Genomic DNA, 18,996 nt, shown 5'->3' with positions numbered 1-18,996 from the left:
GTAATTTGTGTAGCCTAGAGGTAGAATGTAACAGCACATCTGCTCAAGTGCCATCCTTGAGTACAATGTATGCTACTTGTATTAGGCTATACTTCAGTATTAATTCTTCTGAATAGCCTCCGTTTCACTTAAAAGTGCAATGCCTGTGTTAGCAGTTCCACCAAAGAGTAATTCCTCTTAACTGCTCAAATGTAATTATCTTGAGGACAGCATAAAGAAGATGGGAACAAAACACTAACAGCTCTTCAAATTCTGAGTTAATATTTCAAGCTTCTTGGCACACGTTGCTTATTTAGCAGCATTAGCATTAGTGTTTATAGCTATCTGATAAAGGTAAGTCCAATATTAACTCTCCTTTTAGCTCTATTAGTAGGCCTACCAGTAGGATTACCTACTTGCCCTAGAGTAGCACCAAATGAAGCCTCTCATGTATCAAATGTTTTGTTTTCCTTTAGAGAAAACAACATGCTGCTAACTGTCACCCCTAATGTAGGCTGATTCACAAACTGGGGCTAGTTCAGTTTAGCGACTAAACATTTAGCTACTTACGAACTTGCTAGGATTTTGGAACTTTTTCTTTGCCTTTTGAAGATGACGCTATGGGTGACGGTTTGTTTGTTTGTTTGTTTGTTTGTTTGTTTGAAGTTATGTTTTGGATGAAGCCTTGAAGTGGTACAACACATAATATAACATTTGGGGAGAGGTTTGTTTTGCCGTTTCTGGGCACAAGCAGGTCACAGTTTGTGGTAATACCATAGACTGTATGGGTAATACTGGATTTTAATGTTGGTTTCCCCCCAGGCAAATATGCTTTCATTATTAACAGATTCTAAACACATGGGCAATCTCTGAAACACCTTTGAAGAACTAATTGGTGCCAGATAACAGGTTCAAAACAACTATTTATGGTTATTGTAGTCTATGGTAAATGTGGTAAGAACAATTTTTACATTTTATTTATACCCATTATAGTCAAACTCGACCCCTAACTGTAAAATCCAATATTACCACAGCTGGCAGATTATTTTTAACAGCTTCTTATTTCTTTTTTTACAGTGTAGCCTACTGCAGTTACTGTTAAATTATGCAATACAATTATAGCAGCCTACAAGTAGCAGACACTTTTTAATGTAGTGAAGTAAAACATGTGAATACTATTTCCACCACTGAATTTATGTTTTCATTCTGTTTTGCTCTAACACTCCAACGCACAGAGCGCTGACACGTGTGTCCTTGTCTCTTTCCTTTGGAGCAGCACACATTTTGCTGCAGTAAGAGCAAGTGACACCTACGTGCATTTAAATGCTGAGGTTGCACCTACATGGCATCTATTAATAATATAGGACACATGATAATTCATATATGTTTACTACATACCAAGTGGTTATGTTTGTGTGACTGTACATGAGCACTCTGTGTTGTCCTGCACAGGTCTGCAGCAGCACCCTGTCTTTCTGCAGCAAAATGCTTTTTCTTTTTTCCTTTGCAGTTCTGGAAGAGTTCCCACCGCTGCTGCATTAAAACTCCAGTGGAGGGGCCTGCAGAGGAGAGCGGTGAGCCTGCAGCCCGGTCACATGATCTCTCACTTTAGAGTTTCACATCCGTCAAACCACTCCCCACTCTATCTTTACTGTCACCCAGCACCACACCTACTTCTATATATGCTTAATATGAACCATATAAGTTATTATTGGTGTTTGTAATTTACAGCTTATTAATTGTGTTCAGGCCCTGCAGGTTCCAGCCTCGATAACATCTATTACTGTTTCATTAAACACAGATTTACTTTGTGCACTCATCAGCCAATTACACACATTAGATTTAATTTAATTTCTTCTAGTTTTGCTTAGTGAGTTGTGTCAATACCCTCTTTTCCCCTCACAATCCACTACAACTTGCTTATGATATTGAATGCAATAGTATAACAGCTGACATCTGAATTCGATGTGTTTCACAAAATCTAAACAAATAATAGGTATTTCAAATGTTGCATGAGCAAAGAAACAAGATGCCATTCTTAAACATCTGCATATTTGCATTATGACTTTCTCAATGAAAAACAGATTGCAGTGTAAGTATTTTCAAAGTATTGTACAGTATATACGTATACTGTGTGACCAATACCTGCATCTATCTTTGAAACTGAAGTTAAATCTAGCACATTAAATTCCATTTGCATCCTCTTACGAGTTGCAAACGTTACCTTTTCTTCTCATGTTAAGGAAAAAGTATTTCTGTAAGCTGAGAAAAATACATCAGGAGGTTAAGTCCAAAATGGATGTGTAGTTGTCCCCTTGTCCTCTCCCTGTGTAACTGTACCTCTGCTCAGATGGCAAGTCACATGGTCTCAGTTGCATCCAGTTAACACTCACAATTCTCAATTGTTCCCAATATGAAACTCTGATTAACCAGTCACTCACTCACCAACCTTTTTTCTTCTACTGAACTCATAAGACACCATTACTGTGTAGTCACCTTCTATTTCCAGTAATAGATGGAGTTAGACAGGCATATGAACTTAAGTGTAGGAATGCAACGTTAGCCAGGTCTAACCTCAACTCATCACATCTCTGAGCTAAGCACTTCCTGCGCCATGTCCTGCAGTGAATAGTGCAGACAGACGCTATTGGTCAGCTGTCGATGACGATGCGTGGTTACATTTATGGGAAAGGAGCTGTCCCATTGTGAAATGAGTCCACACACAGCCTCGTATCATAATGTATTTGCTGCTGCATCACACTGATCACACTAGAGTAATGAAAGCCTCATGATGTACAGGACAGTTTGACCTTCGAGGCATTGAATGGGACACATATGCACACATCACCAGGGGACGTTGATCATCCTGAGCCAGGAGAATATGAGTCCCAGCAGGGGCATGCCTTTCAGGGGAAGGGGGAGGAGAGGAAAGTGCAATCATAAGAAAACGTCTCCCACTATCATTAATATAGAAGACCAAAAAAAAGGGTAACAGCTTTCAGAGGTTCATCCCATTGGAATAGAGAGTAGCAACTGCATGGTTTATCCTGCTACTTGTAATTCTGTAAGTTTGTTCCTCGAAGGTGATGTTATCAGAGAGAGAACATGCCTATTTATGAATGGAGAGTTTTGGTGTGGGACTGTGTGTCTGGCCCCGGCCCTGTGGCTGCATCACTCCTCCTCCTGCTCAACCTGCACTGCAGAACTTTTCTCTGATTATCACAAACACTCTGACAAAAGTGCCTGAGTCTGCATTCCCGCCCCGAGTCAGGAGATGGGGAGGAGGGTGGAGGCAGGGAGGGGAGCAGAGAGAGGAGGAGGAGGAGAAGGAGGGAATGACGAGGATGAGGAGTATTATTAGGATTATGAGTAGGATTCGTTATTGATTGGTATTTTTTTTATTTCTTGTGAGATTGTCTTCTTCTTCTTCTTCTTTATTCTTCTCTCTCCTTCGAGATAAGATGGTCGGGGGGGGGGGCGGCAGGTGAAGATGGGAACTGAGAGATTGGGTGGGGGAAGAAGAGGTGGCATGCAGCCAAAGAGAGGATGGAAAGTTTGTGAGGGAGCCGGGGGGGACTGGGCAGGGAGAGGAGCGGCGTCATGATGCTCTGCTGAGGGGAAATGAGAGCAGCGGCTTTTCCTCCTGTCCGTCGTCTCCCTACGTTTGTGTTCTTCTCCACCCCTCTCCGTCTCTAAATTGTCCTCCGTCCTGGCTGCCGCTGCAATGGTGGCTGGCCTCTGCAGTGAAACTGCTGGGGCTGGCGTGGATTCTCCTTGACTGAACCCTGACTGTGCGCAGTGTGTGTAACTCCGCCGCTGTCCTATCCACACTGACTCAGCTGTGCAGCCTGCCGGCCTCTGAGAGAGCACCGGCTGCAGGAGCAGGTAACATGACAAAACGTAATCTGTGCATGTGTTTTTTCCTTGAGTTTACCCATCTTACATGGGGTAAAGAGTAGTTTCTAGCATGCAGGAAACACACACAAACCTATACCTTTACTTGTCCCGAATGTGCTTTTATAGGGACTTTATATCCTATTTTAACATGTCAGTTGATGAACTTTTTCTTTCCTCCCTGCTCTCTCTCTCTGTCCCTTTCCTCTTCTTTGCCCTCTGTCTAACCTACAGTCTCTTTCACAGGAGTGTAGTGGGGGCTGGCGGGCAGGCTCCTCACCCCCAGCTGCTGCAGGGACACAGCTTGGACTTGTTTGGGCTGAAGACACCCAGACAGCAGCTTCCAGATTTAAGTCCAGTATACCAGAGAGGATAAGTTGCTGTAAAGGATATTTTACAAGTTCTCTGGAGCCCGCTGGATTCTGCTGCAGCAATTCTTTTGGAGCTGATCTTGCTGCCATGGAGGTCCAGTGGGCCGGGGTTGAAGTCCCGAGGATGGGCCCTCAACACACAGCTGTCGGCCTGATCTTCTCTCTGCTGCTTGGTAATGTCTGGCTTTCACTTTACACCACCTCTCTTTACTTGCTATGGGATGCCACAGCTCATGTGCACAGTGCCTCTTGTCTCTCACCTTTATTTTCCTTTAAACTTGAGCCAATATGAGCATGTGTTTGTATTGTTATGCAGAGTTAGATCTGACATTGACCTTCATCAGCTCCTGACATACGCAAGTGTTTTTTGCATTTTTATTTAGTCCATGTGTCGGTACACTAGGATTTACAAAAGAGGATTGTTTTGTTGATAGGACTAGTTTAAAAGCTGTGTGAGTAGTCGTTTGTGGAGTTTATGGGTTTCATTACATCAGCAAAATGTGCTGCTGGGTCTGCCTGGAAACAGAAAGGACACAGACTATGACGGGTTCATAAAATGCAGTTGTTTGGAGTCTTTGACTGATAGTGGCTGCACACTGATCTGTGTTTCGAATTGCTATGGATTGGGATTGTATGTCCACAAAAGGATATGTCAGCAGAATAGATGCTCTTGTAAATGGAAAGCTGTGACAGACTATAGGCCCTGCCATGCACTGTTTATTGTGCTGGGCCAGAGGTGCATCTGCAGTAAAGTGCAGTAGGGTCACTTTAAGCAGTGTCTTGTAAAACATCAGGAGTGCTTTTGCAGTGCACAGACAGTAGGTAACTATGGGTGTGGGTTATCAATGCAGTAATAGTTCAGCGAGCACATACTTAATAGATAAACATCCATCAGACACTGACATTATTGTCAGCTCTAAAACATCCATTCAACATGACCAGTCTTTCAAAGTCAATCACATTAAAAATCAATAATACATTTAAACCATTACTGTCCCATTTACACATGTGACCTTCATTGTCAGTGGTGATGTGCTGCCAGGTTAACATTGTAATGGTATTTCCAGGATTTGTTGTTTGCAGGTGTTATCTTTATTTAGAATGAACACCAAACAAGATGGCGGCCTATAAGTTAAACTGCATGGTAGACTAACTAGCAGGTGCAGGTGGCTAAGGAGCAGAAAGAAAGATGCTACAGCGGTTTCGTCAAAGCTTCAGCATTTTACAGGGCTGTAATGATATGTGGTGATCTTATGTCTTAGTATGTTTGGCTTCCAACAGGCTGTTCATGTTGAATTATGTTCCACTTTTAGAGACACTGTTTTTTCGTTTTTTTTCCGAAATCCTCATAATTCAAAGCAAATCACCTTTTACCTCAAATAACATTGTTTTAGGACCCCCCTTGCGAAAATCTCAGTTTCAATGATGTGGGTAGCATAGTGATAGCATTACAAAAACAAGGTTTGTTCTAGTTGACATATTTAGGCTAGAAACTAGAGCATTGCTGTTCTACTTTTATCTGAATCACCATATCTTTACCTAGCAAAACAAAACTTGATTGGATACCTAAAACAGAGCCCTTATTGATTTAAGAGGGAGTAATGTTTTAATGTTTAGACACAATACAAAATAAATTCAGGCTCATTGAAAGGAGAACAGATAATTTATCAAGAAATTAGACTTGTTTTGTTCTTGGTCTCTTATCAACAGCTTCAGTACCTAGAGTAATGGTAGCATCATTATATTGTATCTTCATTGAAAATAAATATTTAAGTACACACAAAGGAACACAAGTTGTAAAGAATGCAGAATGCACATCTTGGCTGATCAAAAAGCCAGCGTGATACTAAACATTTGCTCAAGGATCTAGACGGGAGGGGTTGTTTCTATTAAAAAAAAATTGCAAGCTCACTGTGCTGCATTGGACCAGCTGAGGAAAAGGGTTGGAGAGAGTGAGGTTTGTGAGATAGCCGGGGTGAGAGATGAGAATGAATCAATATCGTTCCCACATACAGTACGCCACAGCTCCGCATGGATGGAGCCGTATCTGCTGTTACGTTACTCCTCTTTGCTGCAGTGGTGCTTGTCAGACGTTGACCTTGACCGTGTTATGAGCCAGGCGTAACACACTGTGCCCAAAACAGAGGGCACAATCCTGGGAATGTTAGAAACAGCACCGAAAATACAGCTGCTCCTAAAACCATTTATCTTATCCTGGTGTCAGGTTTTTTTGTATTACCTCTGCACATGTGCACTAGTTCTGCACAGCATCTTTTGGGCATGCAGTTTACAAGTCACACACTAGATGGAAGCATTAAGCACTAGGAGCCTTAGTGGTGTGAGCATTCAGAGAATTGTAACAGCTGGTTAAATGCTAAAGTGAACCTATTTGTTATGTGTGATCTTGACACAAAACTAGGTGGCTAAATGAGAAGGTGAAATACCTGCTAAGTCGAGAACAAATAAGGAATAAGGCAAAAACATCTAATAAAAAAGACATGGCAGTTTTCTCTTTTGAATGGTGGAAGTCAAATGTAATTACAGGGACTTCCTGTCTGTGGTCCCTGGTGTACAGTAACAGTTCTTACTCTGGGCACAGCAGAGTTTCTCTTCTCTTATTTACATAAATGTCACAGGTTTTTGGTGTCATGTCACTGTGGGTTTGACTAGCCTAGTGCCTTAGTATATGTTTACCTAAAATAAGATTAAACTGGTTTCCAACAGAAACGTTCAAAGTGGGAAGCAGGAAAATGTGAATTTGTTCTAACGTTAGCTAAAAGAAGATCATATAGAATAGCCTAAATGTGGGTGATTTGTTTAAAGAGCAGTAGCCGGAAGTAATGACTATTTAAATGTTCAATGAATCTGCTTTAGCCTATTAAAGATAATGTATGTTCAGGATTTCTTGCTGTTCTGAAATTGTATTCTGATGGTTAATTACCTTTTGTTAGTCGGATTTGATAAATTGTCAGCTAAATGAAATGCAATGTAATGGTAAATGAACTGTATTTGTGTAGCACTTTATCCAGTCTTTACGACTCCCAAAGCGCTTCTACACTCAGAAGTGATCATTCACCCATTCATACCCCATTCATACTGAGCAATGTGCCACTTGCTCACACTGTTGGCCATCAGGATATGACATATTGACTACAGAGGCTGGATTCAAATCTACAACCTACTGATAGAAAGTCCACCACACTTTCTCACAGCCACATCACAGTAATCTGTTGATTGTTTCTCAATTAATTGTTTATTTTGAGTAATCTCAAATCTGTGAACATCTTGCTACAGCAAGCAAATTATTAATTTAGCTTAGCACAAAAACTAAAGAAAGTATCTGAGTGACAGCCACAATAAGAGCTGTTCAAATTCTCTAATTGCTAAAGAAAAGTGCTTAAATGCCTTCTTTCTCATCACCTTAAGCATAAGTTACCCTATATAGACCATCCTTAATGAAAAGAAAGAAGGAAATGCTATCCCACACTTCATTTATAGTGATAGTAGACCCACAATAAGATCCACATTCACATAGTTAGGTAGCCTATAGGTGCAGTCCAATTCTCTTAGCGCTGTAGTTTTCTTTTCTTAGTCCTTTCCGGTTAGGAAAACAATTATATTATAATATAATTTTTACTCTTCAACCGCACAGAAGACTTTCTCTTTACCCCAGGAAAAGTTACTTCAGGAAGTACTTTCTCACGATAATGACAAGACTTCTCAAACATGCACGAACACACCGGAACATCTTTGTTCAAAGCTTTAAAACAGTCTAGGACCCCCTGTAAAATTGCATAAAGAAGCACATGATACCCATTTCTCAAAATGTTGAAAGCTTGCTTTAAAGTAGACTGACACTGCTGCACTGTAAAATGTAATTCTATTCCCGTTCATCCTCAGGCGCGTGGTATGTCCAGGGCCTGGAAATGTCTGTGGGGAAGATTCCCTTCCTGCAGGCGGTGAATGGCAGCACAGTCTTGTTGCCTTGCACGTACTTGAGCTGTATCGGCATTAAAGACCTCTACTTCAGCTGGGCGTTTAATGAAAATGGCACCATGCAGAAGGTAAGATCCCTCCAGTTGAGAGAAATGTTCAGGTAACTAACTGTTTGGAAGTTTTTAGATGATTGACTGCTTGTTGCTTCCGTCAGGTGTGCGATTCCTTTATAGTGTCAGAGGAGTCGAAGCCAGAAGTGAGTATATATCGAGAGCGGGTGGAGTTTATTGGGAAGAACATTGACCGCAACGTCTCCATCTTGCTGTGGAACATCACCTTCGAGGACGCAGGCGAGTGGACTTGTTTTGGACGCAACCCCAAAGAAAAGGGCCGGAACCACAGCACCATCTTCACCCTCATCGTGGTGGACGAGTGTGAGTGGTCTAAGCTGGTAATGTGGGTCATATATGTGAAGGAGGGATATGGTTTGTTTTCCTTTCATCATATGAATGGGTTCTAAGGTGAAATTGTATTCTTATTAATTTGTATTTACATTTAGTAACTGCCCAAACGATCTTAAACCAGTCCAACATAATCTCACCTTGAACAAATATTTGTCCCTTTCAGCCACAAAAGTGGACCTAATTAAGTGGAAAATGTGCCAATCTGACAACACATCCCCTTAGATTTGATTAGTTTAACTATGTGCCCTGACATACTGTATATTGGCCAATCACAATGTAGGACAACTCATTGGGGCTAGCTTGATAGCCCCATAAGGTGCATGCTGAAGTGCAAATAAACTAGAACATGCATTAATTTGTATGCTAATTAGATAAATCAGGCCACATATATATATATATAAGGCATATAAGGCATGTACTGCTGAGTAAAATAATGAAAATTACCGAAAATGATCAGATAAAGAGTGTACATCTAACTTGTGTATTTCTATAACAAATTTTTGAATATAGTTGAAATTAATTATTTGGTTACGACCTCCAATCAAAAACAAAATTCAAAAGAGCTTATATCCCTTATGTTAAAAGTTGGAGAAAATGTTTATTTTTTGGAACCTCTCATTAAACGGATTATATATACATTTGTTCCCCCAATCATCATTCCTCTGGTGTTCTGTCCATGTCTGCAGTGAGGGTGGTGGACAACACACTGACCATCATCATAGCCTCTGCTGTGGGCGGAGGAATCGCAGGGCTAATGGCCTTCATGTTGCTCAAGAACTTCACTCTTTTTGTTCTTGCCAAGCTTGAGGAGAAAAAGTGAGTTATCACCACCACCTGCGCGTTTACCAGCTATGTCACTTTTTCAGACTGTTTGATCAGAGCCCACTTTTAGAGTTCGGCAGGCAATTTCGAGTAGCTCAGATACTGTAAATGCTGAAGAAGACCTGCCGTGCATGTACAGTTCTAACTTTGTCTTCTTTTTCTCCCTAACGCCACTGCAGTAAGGAGTGCCTTGTAACTTCATCAGGGATCGACAACACAGAAAATGGCCTCTCAGGATCCAAAGCTGATTCAAAACCAACACCAAAAAGGAAATGAGAAAGTGCACGTATATAACAGCATATAAGTACTTATAATGATGTACTGTTGCATATATTTGTATTTGCACACGTGTTTGCACACAAGCAAATTCATTATGTTTAGGTAGGTTCTTAAAAACTGCCTGGCTGTGGCCTTCAAAGGTGAATACATACATGTGCACACAATGCTACTGCATGTGCACAGAAAGGTAGCTGTGCAGATGATATACAACTATAGCTTGTGCAAGTCAATGCACACATAATTATTTAAAATGTGCTCATAACTTTAAAGAAAACAATATTTAAAGGATAATGTCACCTACCATAAACACTTATCCTCTATATACTGTATATAGGATTCATATGTACTGCCCACCTTCCACCTGGAATCCCAAAGACCCTTTGCCAACACATTACCAGAAAAAACAACTGAAAGGTGTCTTTGTTTTTCTTTTGTGTGTGGTTTGCTGTATCTTATGAAATGTCCCAATTAAAGTTAATGTGCACTTTTACTTAATGAAATGTGACCTGGTGGCGCACAGAGCCTGTATATCAGGTCCAAAAAGCAACTAGGAAAAACACTGTTACCAAGTTGCCTCTGGTTAGTTAACAACTTAACTATTAAAAAAAGAATAGTCTGGAAATTCTTCAACTGATCGATTCCCCACTGTTCGGCAGGCTCTGTAAAATATAAACACATCAACATTGTATTTGATTTGTTGATTTATTTCTGGATTTTTGGTCTTTTTAAAGATTCCCAGTGGTCATCATCTGATACCTCCGCACCTAAAAGCATGCTTGTTAATGAGCATTAAGCTACGTGTCTCTGGTTGGTGGTTTCTTATTGAATTGATTACATCAAAACCAAAGTACGCACACATTTTATTAGATTATGGGAATGTTTGTGTGAATGGTATTTAATTGTGTGTGTGTAGGTTTATTCAAGTAAAAATACCTGCAGTTGTATATCATTTTGCACATATCAAAATATGTGGCCACAGCCAGAGTACATACACATTTAAACTTTGACTGTTTTCATCCAAAGTCAAAACAATATATTTTGTTGTTTAAGCGCTTGAGACAGGATAAAATGCAATGTAGTTATAGCTGGGCTGAATCCCTCTTTAACAAACACCAAATTCAAAGTATCCCTTTGATGAGATGGACATCTGAGTCAACATCAAATGATATGATGTGATATGATGTCTGATTTATTCAAACAACTAACAAAACAAAGTGTTCTTTGTGACAGAATATTATAGGACTCAGCCCAGCTCTTCATCCTGTACCTTTCTGCTTGATATAAAACACAGGTGCCTGTTAGTGCTTCTATGCTCCTCTGCCAGCGGGGACAACTACATATTGCAAAACAGTTTAAAGCTCAGCAAAAAAGTAATAATACAATAAGCTTCTGAACTGACATGATAGACAATCCCTTAAAAACAACCCCACCCCTAGAAAATGAATGACCCTCTGATGATGCTGCTTTTAAGACAAATAACCAATGCATTTTAAGCATGTGCAACACAAGCCAGATTTTAGATACAATGCTTGAAAACAAAAACACTTCCTTTTTGGAGAGGAAACATGCTCCGATGTACTAAGACTGATAGAGTCAGCTCTGAGGTTAACTGTAAATCCCATTGTATGCCATGCTAATTTCATTGTGCTAATCCTTGCTAAGGCTAAGCACTTTTTGGTGACGTCGCCCTGGACACTGTATGCCTTGATCAAACTCAACATATATTAGTACAGGTCACCTTGTAAAACATGACTTGTTTCTTCTTAAACAGAGACAAATCAGTCTGTGTTTTGCAATAAATTCACAGTAGTGAAAAGATGATCCTGCCCATGCATTCAGTAAATGAACACCCATTTCAAATGTTATCAACCCATTAAATGGCCGTTTATCAGTTGTTATCACTGCCATTTTATTGTAATGCTGTGAAATGGTCGTGATTTTAAACATGTTATGTAATTGTTACTAATTATGTAAAATGTAACAAAAACACTTTGTTAGGTTTAGAAGATAATGGTTTGAGTTCAAATACGTACATTAGTCACATAAGTTAAGTTATACGTAAGTAAAGTGTGTTACCGCTGTTAAGGACAAAAAAGTATGTTCACTTTCCTTTATTATTAAATATAGATCAAGATTTGATTCAACAGAGGACACAAATAGTAAGCCCTTGATTACAGTTGCAGACATTGTTGCTTTAAAAAAATGTTTAGTCCTACACATTGGCTCCTGTCATTATTACTATGGCTACTACGTGTTGCAACCTAACGATTTTTGAATGTCCCAGCGTTGGTCCAACTCACCAATAGATAAAAAAGGTCTACTGAGCCAACTATGAGGTAAATTAGAACCATACCACCTCAGATCATTGCTTTGATGACAACTGGTACAAGGCATTTATTGGGCTAATAAGATTTGAAGCAGGTGCATAAACATCCGTTCAGCCAGCCACTACTTTTTGCAATAAATCATCTTTAGCAACTGCACTGCAGTGAAAAATAATTAACATGGTTGTGCTGACCATGCATACAGTAAATAACCCATACATTCATACTCTAAATGATCATGGGATGAGGTCTCAGAAATCTGGCACGGTATGGGGGCTGTAGTTCAATCAGGAAATAAAACATGCCAAACGGGGATGATTCCTACTGAGCATCATGTTAGGAGATGAATGTATCTGCATCACATACTAAAGGTGAATACAATTTCATCTACATTTACTGTTGCACATTTAAGACACTGAATGTCTGGCTTTAAAATAATTACCTCTGGAGAGTGGGACAAATATGTGTGTGAGCTCTGGGTCAGATATGATTGTGCCTCCCCAGTTTCAGCAGGTGCTAGCTCAGCGTACTGTGCACTATGAGTTTCTGGTGGTGTCTGAAGCTAATTTTTATGTTGACAATAATGTGCCTCCACATTAAAGAGACTACAGCCTTTAGTCACTGGCTTGAAGCAATATTGTTAAATGGATGTGTGTGACATTTTTTTTGTAAATGATTATCCAATGATGAGATCATACATGTGACATGGTGAGTACAAAGCTACAGCTAATATCTGCTTAGCTTAGCATAAATACTGGAAATGGGGAAACAGCTAGCCTGGCTCTTTACAAAGGAAACAATCCGCCTACAAACACCTTTAAATCTCACTAAGCATGACATATCTCATTTGTTTAATCTTAAGAGGTGTTGGAAGTTAGATTTCATTTTTCAAAAGTGTTTGACAGGGCAAGGCTAGCTGTATCATTTCAAAAAATATCCCATTAATTAAGTTATAAACCAGTGGACTATTTGCTATAAAATGTTGAATTATTATTTAGAAATAATTATCAATTTTGGGCCTATTTGATGACACTGATGGAAAGGCAAAATTGCAGAAAAAGCTGAGGTCACTTCATTGTCCCAATTATTGGGATCTTTAAAAAAACAACAACAAGGTCATTACAGGTAGAAGGTGCAACGTGTAATATATACATGTATCATATTCCTTTACAATGTTAGACTCAAGAGAGAAAATCCACCTTGGCGAATAACTGTATGAATTGGGTTTTCAAGATATCAGGTCTTAACCTCCGGCTGTTGCTTTAAAAAATGAATACAATGTTTAGCAAATTATTTTATGGCAATCATTTTTTTTAACTGTTGAAAAGTGGGTTTTCTTTGACTGGCTAATCTCTGTCAGTTGTTGTCCTGTTAGACTTCAATATGTGAATGAATTGAGAACGTTTTTGGGCAGTGATTGTGTCAGTGAGGGCAAATGATGACAAGCAACTCTATGCAAATCACAAAAGTGACAGTTTGTCACACTGACTGCACCTTTGAGTTACTGTGACAGTTCTGTGAGCAATACAAAAGTATGAGATGTCCTGGATTAGTGGAACATCCAGAGAGGAGTTTGGAGTGGACTGGAGCCCCTGTACTCGATCAGACCCTGCAGAGCGTACAGACTCACCAAGTCATGCTCCACCGCTGCTCTCTGCACGCTGTAGCCTACATCTTTAATGCTCTTGCTCACCCTTAAATTATGTCTCCATTTTCAACCTTTCATCTGTCCATGAGCTCTTAATGTATTTATTATAGAAACACAAAATCTAATAAAGTTTTTAATCAAATCTGTTCTGTGCTGTTTAACTATAAAGATTACAACACTACATCTATTTTGTTTGCACTTTTATTGTCATTACATAGTACAGGTAGTATGTAACGAAATGGTTTCTCTGCCCATCCTAGTGTTAGGAGTGGTGGGCTGCCATTATGAACGGCGACCGGGGAGCAGTGTCGGGAACGGTGCCTTGCTCAGGGACACCTCGGTAGCACTTGGTCTTGCCGGAACTTGAACTGGTGACCTTCCAGTTGCCAAGCCAAGTCCCTATGGACTTGTTTTTTATATTTCACATTATTAATCCATAGGCTATCTGTAAAGTAACTAAAGGTATGTACTAGTGATCACTGATTGACATAATTCACTCATGGAACTACGGGTTGGGGGTATTGTTCCGCACGGAGACATATGTTGACTATGTACTGTGTGCCCTCCTTTTCTTCTTCCCTTCTCTTCCCGGGCTTCAAGCCGACAACATGTGTGTTTCTGATGCTCATTAAAGCTAACTTTGTACCTTCGATGCACCGCCTCTGACTCCCGTCTCTCGGCACTACATTGGTGACCCTGACATAAGTCTTGCAGAAGTATCCGAGACTGAACCGAACATGGCAAAAAACGCAGTTTTTCTCGAACTGCCGGAGTTTTTGGGAGACGTCTGCGGCTGCTTTGTTCGCACCAACTGAGCCTCGTTTCGCCCTCCGCGGAATGACCGATGACGACACACGCTATTTCCACATAGTTTCGGCACTGGGGGACAGCAAGCCTTCCGACCACATGGAGATGATGCACGACCTGCTAGGTACGGAAGAACCCGACTTCTTTTTCATGGAACTGTTTCTTCGGGACATGCGGCCGCATGTCCAGTGTTGGAGCAATGAGGACGGTGGTCTGAAGCCCACATCGGCTCCGCGCGTCCCTTGATGAGCTGGTCAAATTATAAAAGAAGGAATTTGAAACACCAGGATAAAAGATAAACAATCATCTGTTTTAATGGTAAAAGAACAACAATACAAAATAAGGAGTACTCCTGCTCGGTTCCTAGTGCTGGGAGATCTTACTATCTTGGCAGCAGGAGGAAAAAGAGACCGGACCAAGAACACAACAGGGCTACATGTAGTTAGAAAGGGAGGAGTTGTGCGGATGCTCCTCCCATAGGGGTCATCCATTGGGAGATACAAAAACGATGGCCTGTCGCAACGAATCAGCGCGAGCCAGCCGAGGCGACCCTGAAACAAGAGTCTCTTAAGTTTGAGGTATTTTGCATAGACTTCCTTCTCTCCGGCCCCCTCCCCCATCAGTTCAATACACACAGCTCCACACACCCTTGGCATTTTTAAGATATGTCTAAGATATAGTTGTTTATAGTTGGCTAATACAAGTAATACATGTAAGTTACTTTAATATCAATAATAACGAAGAAAACATTACCTCTGCTCTTAAGCAGTCCTACAGCAATGCGAGAAATAGTAAAACTTTGCAGAAAACATATATATAGGACTCTTTGATAGAACGCACACACATTTTACTCTGCTGCCTTCCAGATGTTTGCCACGCGGTGTCCAAATAAGGATATCTCATCTCTCACATCTCCACTACTCTTAATACAAATGTTTCACTTCTCATATTTCCAGCTTCTTGTTATACAGACTGCTACTATTTAATACAAAGTAATTAAGTACACACATATATTTAAGCAAACTCACATCTGGACACTAGGAACACAGGTTACTTCAATCCCCCTTTTGATCTCACCTCAAAAGATCAACTTACACAAGGCATTCAAAACATAACCACTGTCATTCTTTTCTACTGTGTCCGTCCCCCAACATTATATAAATCCATCAGAAGCTAGGATTTAGAGCACTTTAAACATTTTGGAACAGCCCATCATAACAACTTCTTATGACAGTGGAGAGAGACCAAAGTATGTTAAAAAACTGCATCCTTGTCTGCTGAGTCATCATACTCGTCCTCTCCCTCTGCATTAGCCAACAAGGGCATTTGGTACGGAGGGGGAGGGGCATCTTTTCCTTCAATGGTGGAACTGATGAATCTGATCAGAGAGAAGCAGACTCCTCTGCTTCCTCGTGATGTCCCGTGTCTTTGTCCCCCAGCCCGCTGACGGCGGCTTCTGGGCCATCTGCTGGATGGATGTCCTCGGGTCCTTCTCCTCCGGTCCGCTGATGGCAGCTTCCGGGTCGACCTCCTCGACAAGAGCCAGGTCCGTCCTGATGTCGTCCAAGGTCCTAGCAGGAGGTTTCCCCGACTGCACACTGGCTCCAGTGGTACCAGTTGTCCCCCTTTCCTCTGCGGACGGCATGGGAGGTCCTCTGGGTCACTCGGTCGGGGCCGGAGAACCTAGGGTTGAGCCACTTGAGCCTGATGACCTTCAACCAGACAAACTCTGCAGTGTTGGCCTCGTGCTTCTCGAGTCCCCCTTTGGCGTCAGCAACCTGTGTGGAGAAGTTTGATACCAACCCCTTTCTAGGGAACTCATGTAGTGGAATATAATGCGTGACTAAGAACTTTATCACTGAGTCTGCATCTTCGTTATATCCCTGTTATAATTCAATCAATATTAGAAACATGTCAACATTCATCAAACAGTATCTTATCGACATGGAGCAGGTTAATTCTAAAACTGTCAATCAATGGTCAGATTGAACATCCGAGTTGGGGCGGCAGGTTTCTTTCAGTCCCTAAATGAAAAGTGTAGATTGTGAATTTTACTGCCATGTTGATATAATACATTATACACACCACTCCCCCTTTTTACACATGAACTCATGTGTAACAAAATCCTGTATGGGAAGAAAACCTTCAGGTAATAATTGATAAGAAAATATCAAACATTATTCACAAATGTACATCCATTATTTTCCATAGTAAACACTCCAGTGAAATGAAGTGTTTATCTCCATCTTTCAGTCCTAAAAGAAACAGAATCTTCAGATTTTAGTTTGAGCTTCACATTTTGCAAACCGCCACTGCCTGTGGGAGTGAAATATCATCAAGTAGATTAGAAACGGGTCACAAGTGCGGTTTTCCAATTTTGTGGAATTGTAGGAAACCTCTCATTTCCCACAGAGCCCCAGAATAATGTGTTAGTCCAAAAACATGCTTGATTAGTCATTGTTTTAAATCATGCAGTTACACTGATCACATGCAGACATACATTCACACTCACACTGTCAGGTTGTAAAGTCAAGTTTGGTCAGATTCACCCCAGAGTCAGTCATCGACAGTGCCTTTCTCAAGTAACACTGTCGGTCAGGGTCAAAGGTAATTTGGTCTCATTCTTTTTGGCCATGTGTCGTGCTCTGCAGAGACTTTGATATTTCAGCTTAGGCCAGTATCCTTTGTCTACAAAAATCTGTCATATATGGAGTGCCATCATTTATTAATTCAAGATTACAACTATAATTTTCCAGATATCTCTAACTTTTCATTGGGACAGCTGTTTCCCACATTCCCTGAAATGTGTTAGCCAAAAATGTCACTTCCTCATAGTACTACTACTGCAGTTTATTAACACCTACTCTATATTAAAATGTCTAATAGATCTATTTATTCAATCTTCAGAAATGTTCTTAACAAATGTCTATCTAGTGCAGGGGTGCCCAACCTTTTTTGAACCGAGAGCTACTTTTAAAGTCGCCAGTCTGCCGAGATCTACCAGTCCAAATAGAGAGGCGTAGCCATTACTGACAGCCTACTACCAGGTCAATACACACTTCTACTTGTATAAAACTGACCTTCGTACGATTAATACTTCATAAAATACTGCAGATCCTTTATCTTACCTCTTTCTAATCTACACACATACAAGTATTTAACTGAAGTTACACAACAGTGTTGTTGATACAGAGTTGGAGTTTATCCACACGTCACATACTACAGTGGGTCATGTTTTCAAGAAGCATTGAACAGTGCTGCCACATATGACACAGGGAAAAAAGAAAAGACTCTGAACCCTTTCTTTGCCATTATATAAAAATAGCGTTGCTACAAAAGTATAAATTAGAATCAAACCCTTTTTTTTTGTTGCATTTTAGTAGATTATAAAAATAAATGCCTTTTTTAAAATAGGATGCAAGCAACACTAGTTTCTTAACCCGAATTGATAATAGACTATAATCAATTAAAACAGAACAGATCTTAATGTTTGCATTCTTATACCATTTTGTACAATAATTATAATGAATAAGTTCAAACAAACTAAAACTTACAGCTGATTAATAACGATATGTAACTTGAGTTTTATTATATCAAAAACCTTTTGAAATTCTACTGTTATTTTTACTGTCCCCCAAAAGTGCGTCAGCAGCCTCCAGGAATGCTTATTTCACAACTCCGCCGTCTTTGAAAGACTTCATGTGTTTCGCAAGAACGTGACTGACACGTTAAGATGCTATGGTAGCAGCAGAGCCGTATAATAGAAGAGTTATGACATCTCCGTTCACTCCAATGGACCACTTTTTTACAGCAATGGCGGATCGTGGAGCCTCTCATTCGTTCCACGGAAGTTAGCGCCAAGGCTAGCAGAGCGGTAGAGTTGCAGCATAATAACCGTTCGTGACGGACTTTTAAAGGTAAGAAGAAGTTTAAAGATTTATATTGCGGATATTATCAGTACATCTGATTCAAATTAACATGTGTATTAAAGGATGTCAGTGGATTATCCCTAAATCAGTAGATTTAGGGAACGTTTACAGATAACAGATCAAGCTAGGATACCGAAGCAAGTTAGCAACAGACGTTGAACAACCTTTTAATTGTAAATTCCGTTCTCTTAATGTCATTTGGTCCAACGTTGTTGAATTAGAGAAGAGGGGCTTCTAAACGGGATTGTATGCGGGGGTGGAGGGAGTTCAATATTAGATAAATATAACTTTGGTGCGTGTAAGAGTGAGTGTTTTTAGCAGAGCCATATTGTGTCCTTGTGATTATGTTGATTATTACCTGCCTGTATAATGTTGCAGCTCAGCTGATTTTGGATTGATGGCAAAGGGAGAGGGACTTAAGTGAGTGTGAAAACACAAGGTAAGTTTAATACTACTGTTTTATATAAGTAAGCATACTAAACATGTATTCTATCACTGTATTATATAAGTAATCTTGTTAGTAACCTACTGTATGGCAGGTGG

The 18,996-nt window shown here is 40.3% G+C and overlaps 1 protein-coding gene across 2 annotated transcripts; it reads left to right on the top strand.

The window, feature by feature from the left end:
* The first annotated feature begins 3,673 nt into the window (after positions 1-3,673).
* Positions 3,674-13,506, top strand: scn4bb (sodium channel, voltage-gated, type IV, beta b). Of its 2 annotated transcripts, none has more exons than XM_034204258.1 (6): positions 3,674-3,864; positions 4,120-4,417; positions 8,145-8,308; positions 8,395-8,614; positions 9,331-9,460; positions 9,646-13,506. In XM_034204258.1, exons 2-6 carry the CDS (start codon positions 4,333-4,335, stop codon positions 9,740-9,742), a joined length of 696 nt encoding a protein of 231 aa, XP_034060149.1. In that variant the 5' UTR covers positions 3,674-3,864; positions 4,120-4,332; the 3' UTR covers positions 9,743-13,506. The 2 variants fall into 2 exon arrangements, with proteins under 2 accessions (XP_034060149.1, XP_034060150.1); XM_034204259.1 differs by having other exon boundaries at positions 3,684-3,864; positions 4,108-4,417.
* Positions 13,507-18,996: the final 5,490 nt, after the last annotated feature.

Source organism: Gymnodraco acuticeps, unplaced genomic scaffold (assembly GCF_902827175.1).
Source record: "Gymnodraco acuticeps unplaced genomic scaffold, fGymAcu1.1, whole genome shotgun sequence".
Taxonomy (NCBI): domain Eukaryota; kingdom Metazoa; phylum Chordata; class Actinopteri; order Perciformes; family Bathydraconidae; genus Gymnodraco; species Gymnodraco acuticeps.
This window is presented reverse-complemented; position numbering and strand designations above follow the sequence as displayed.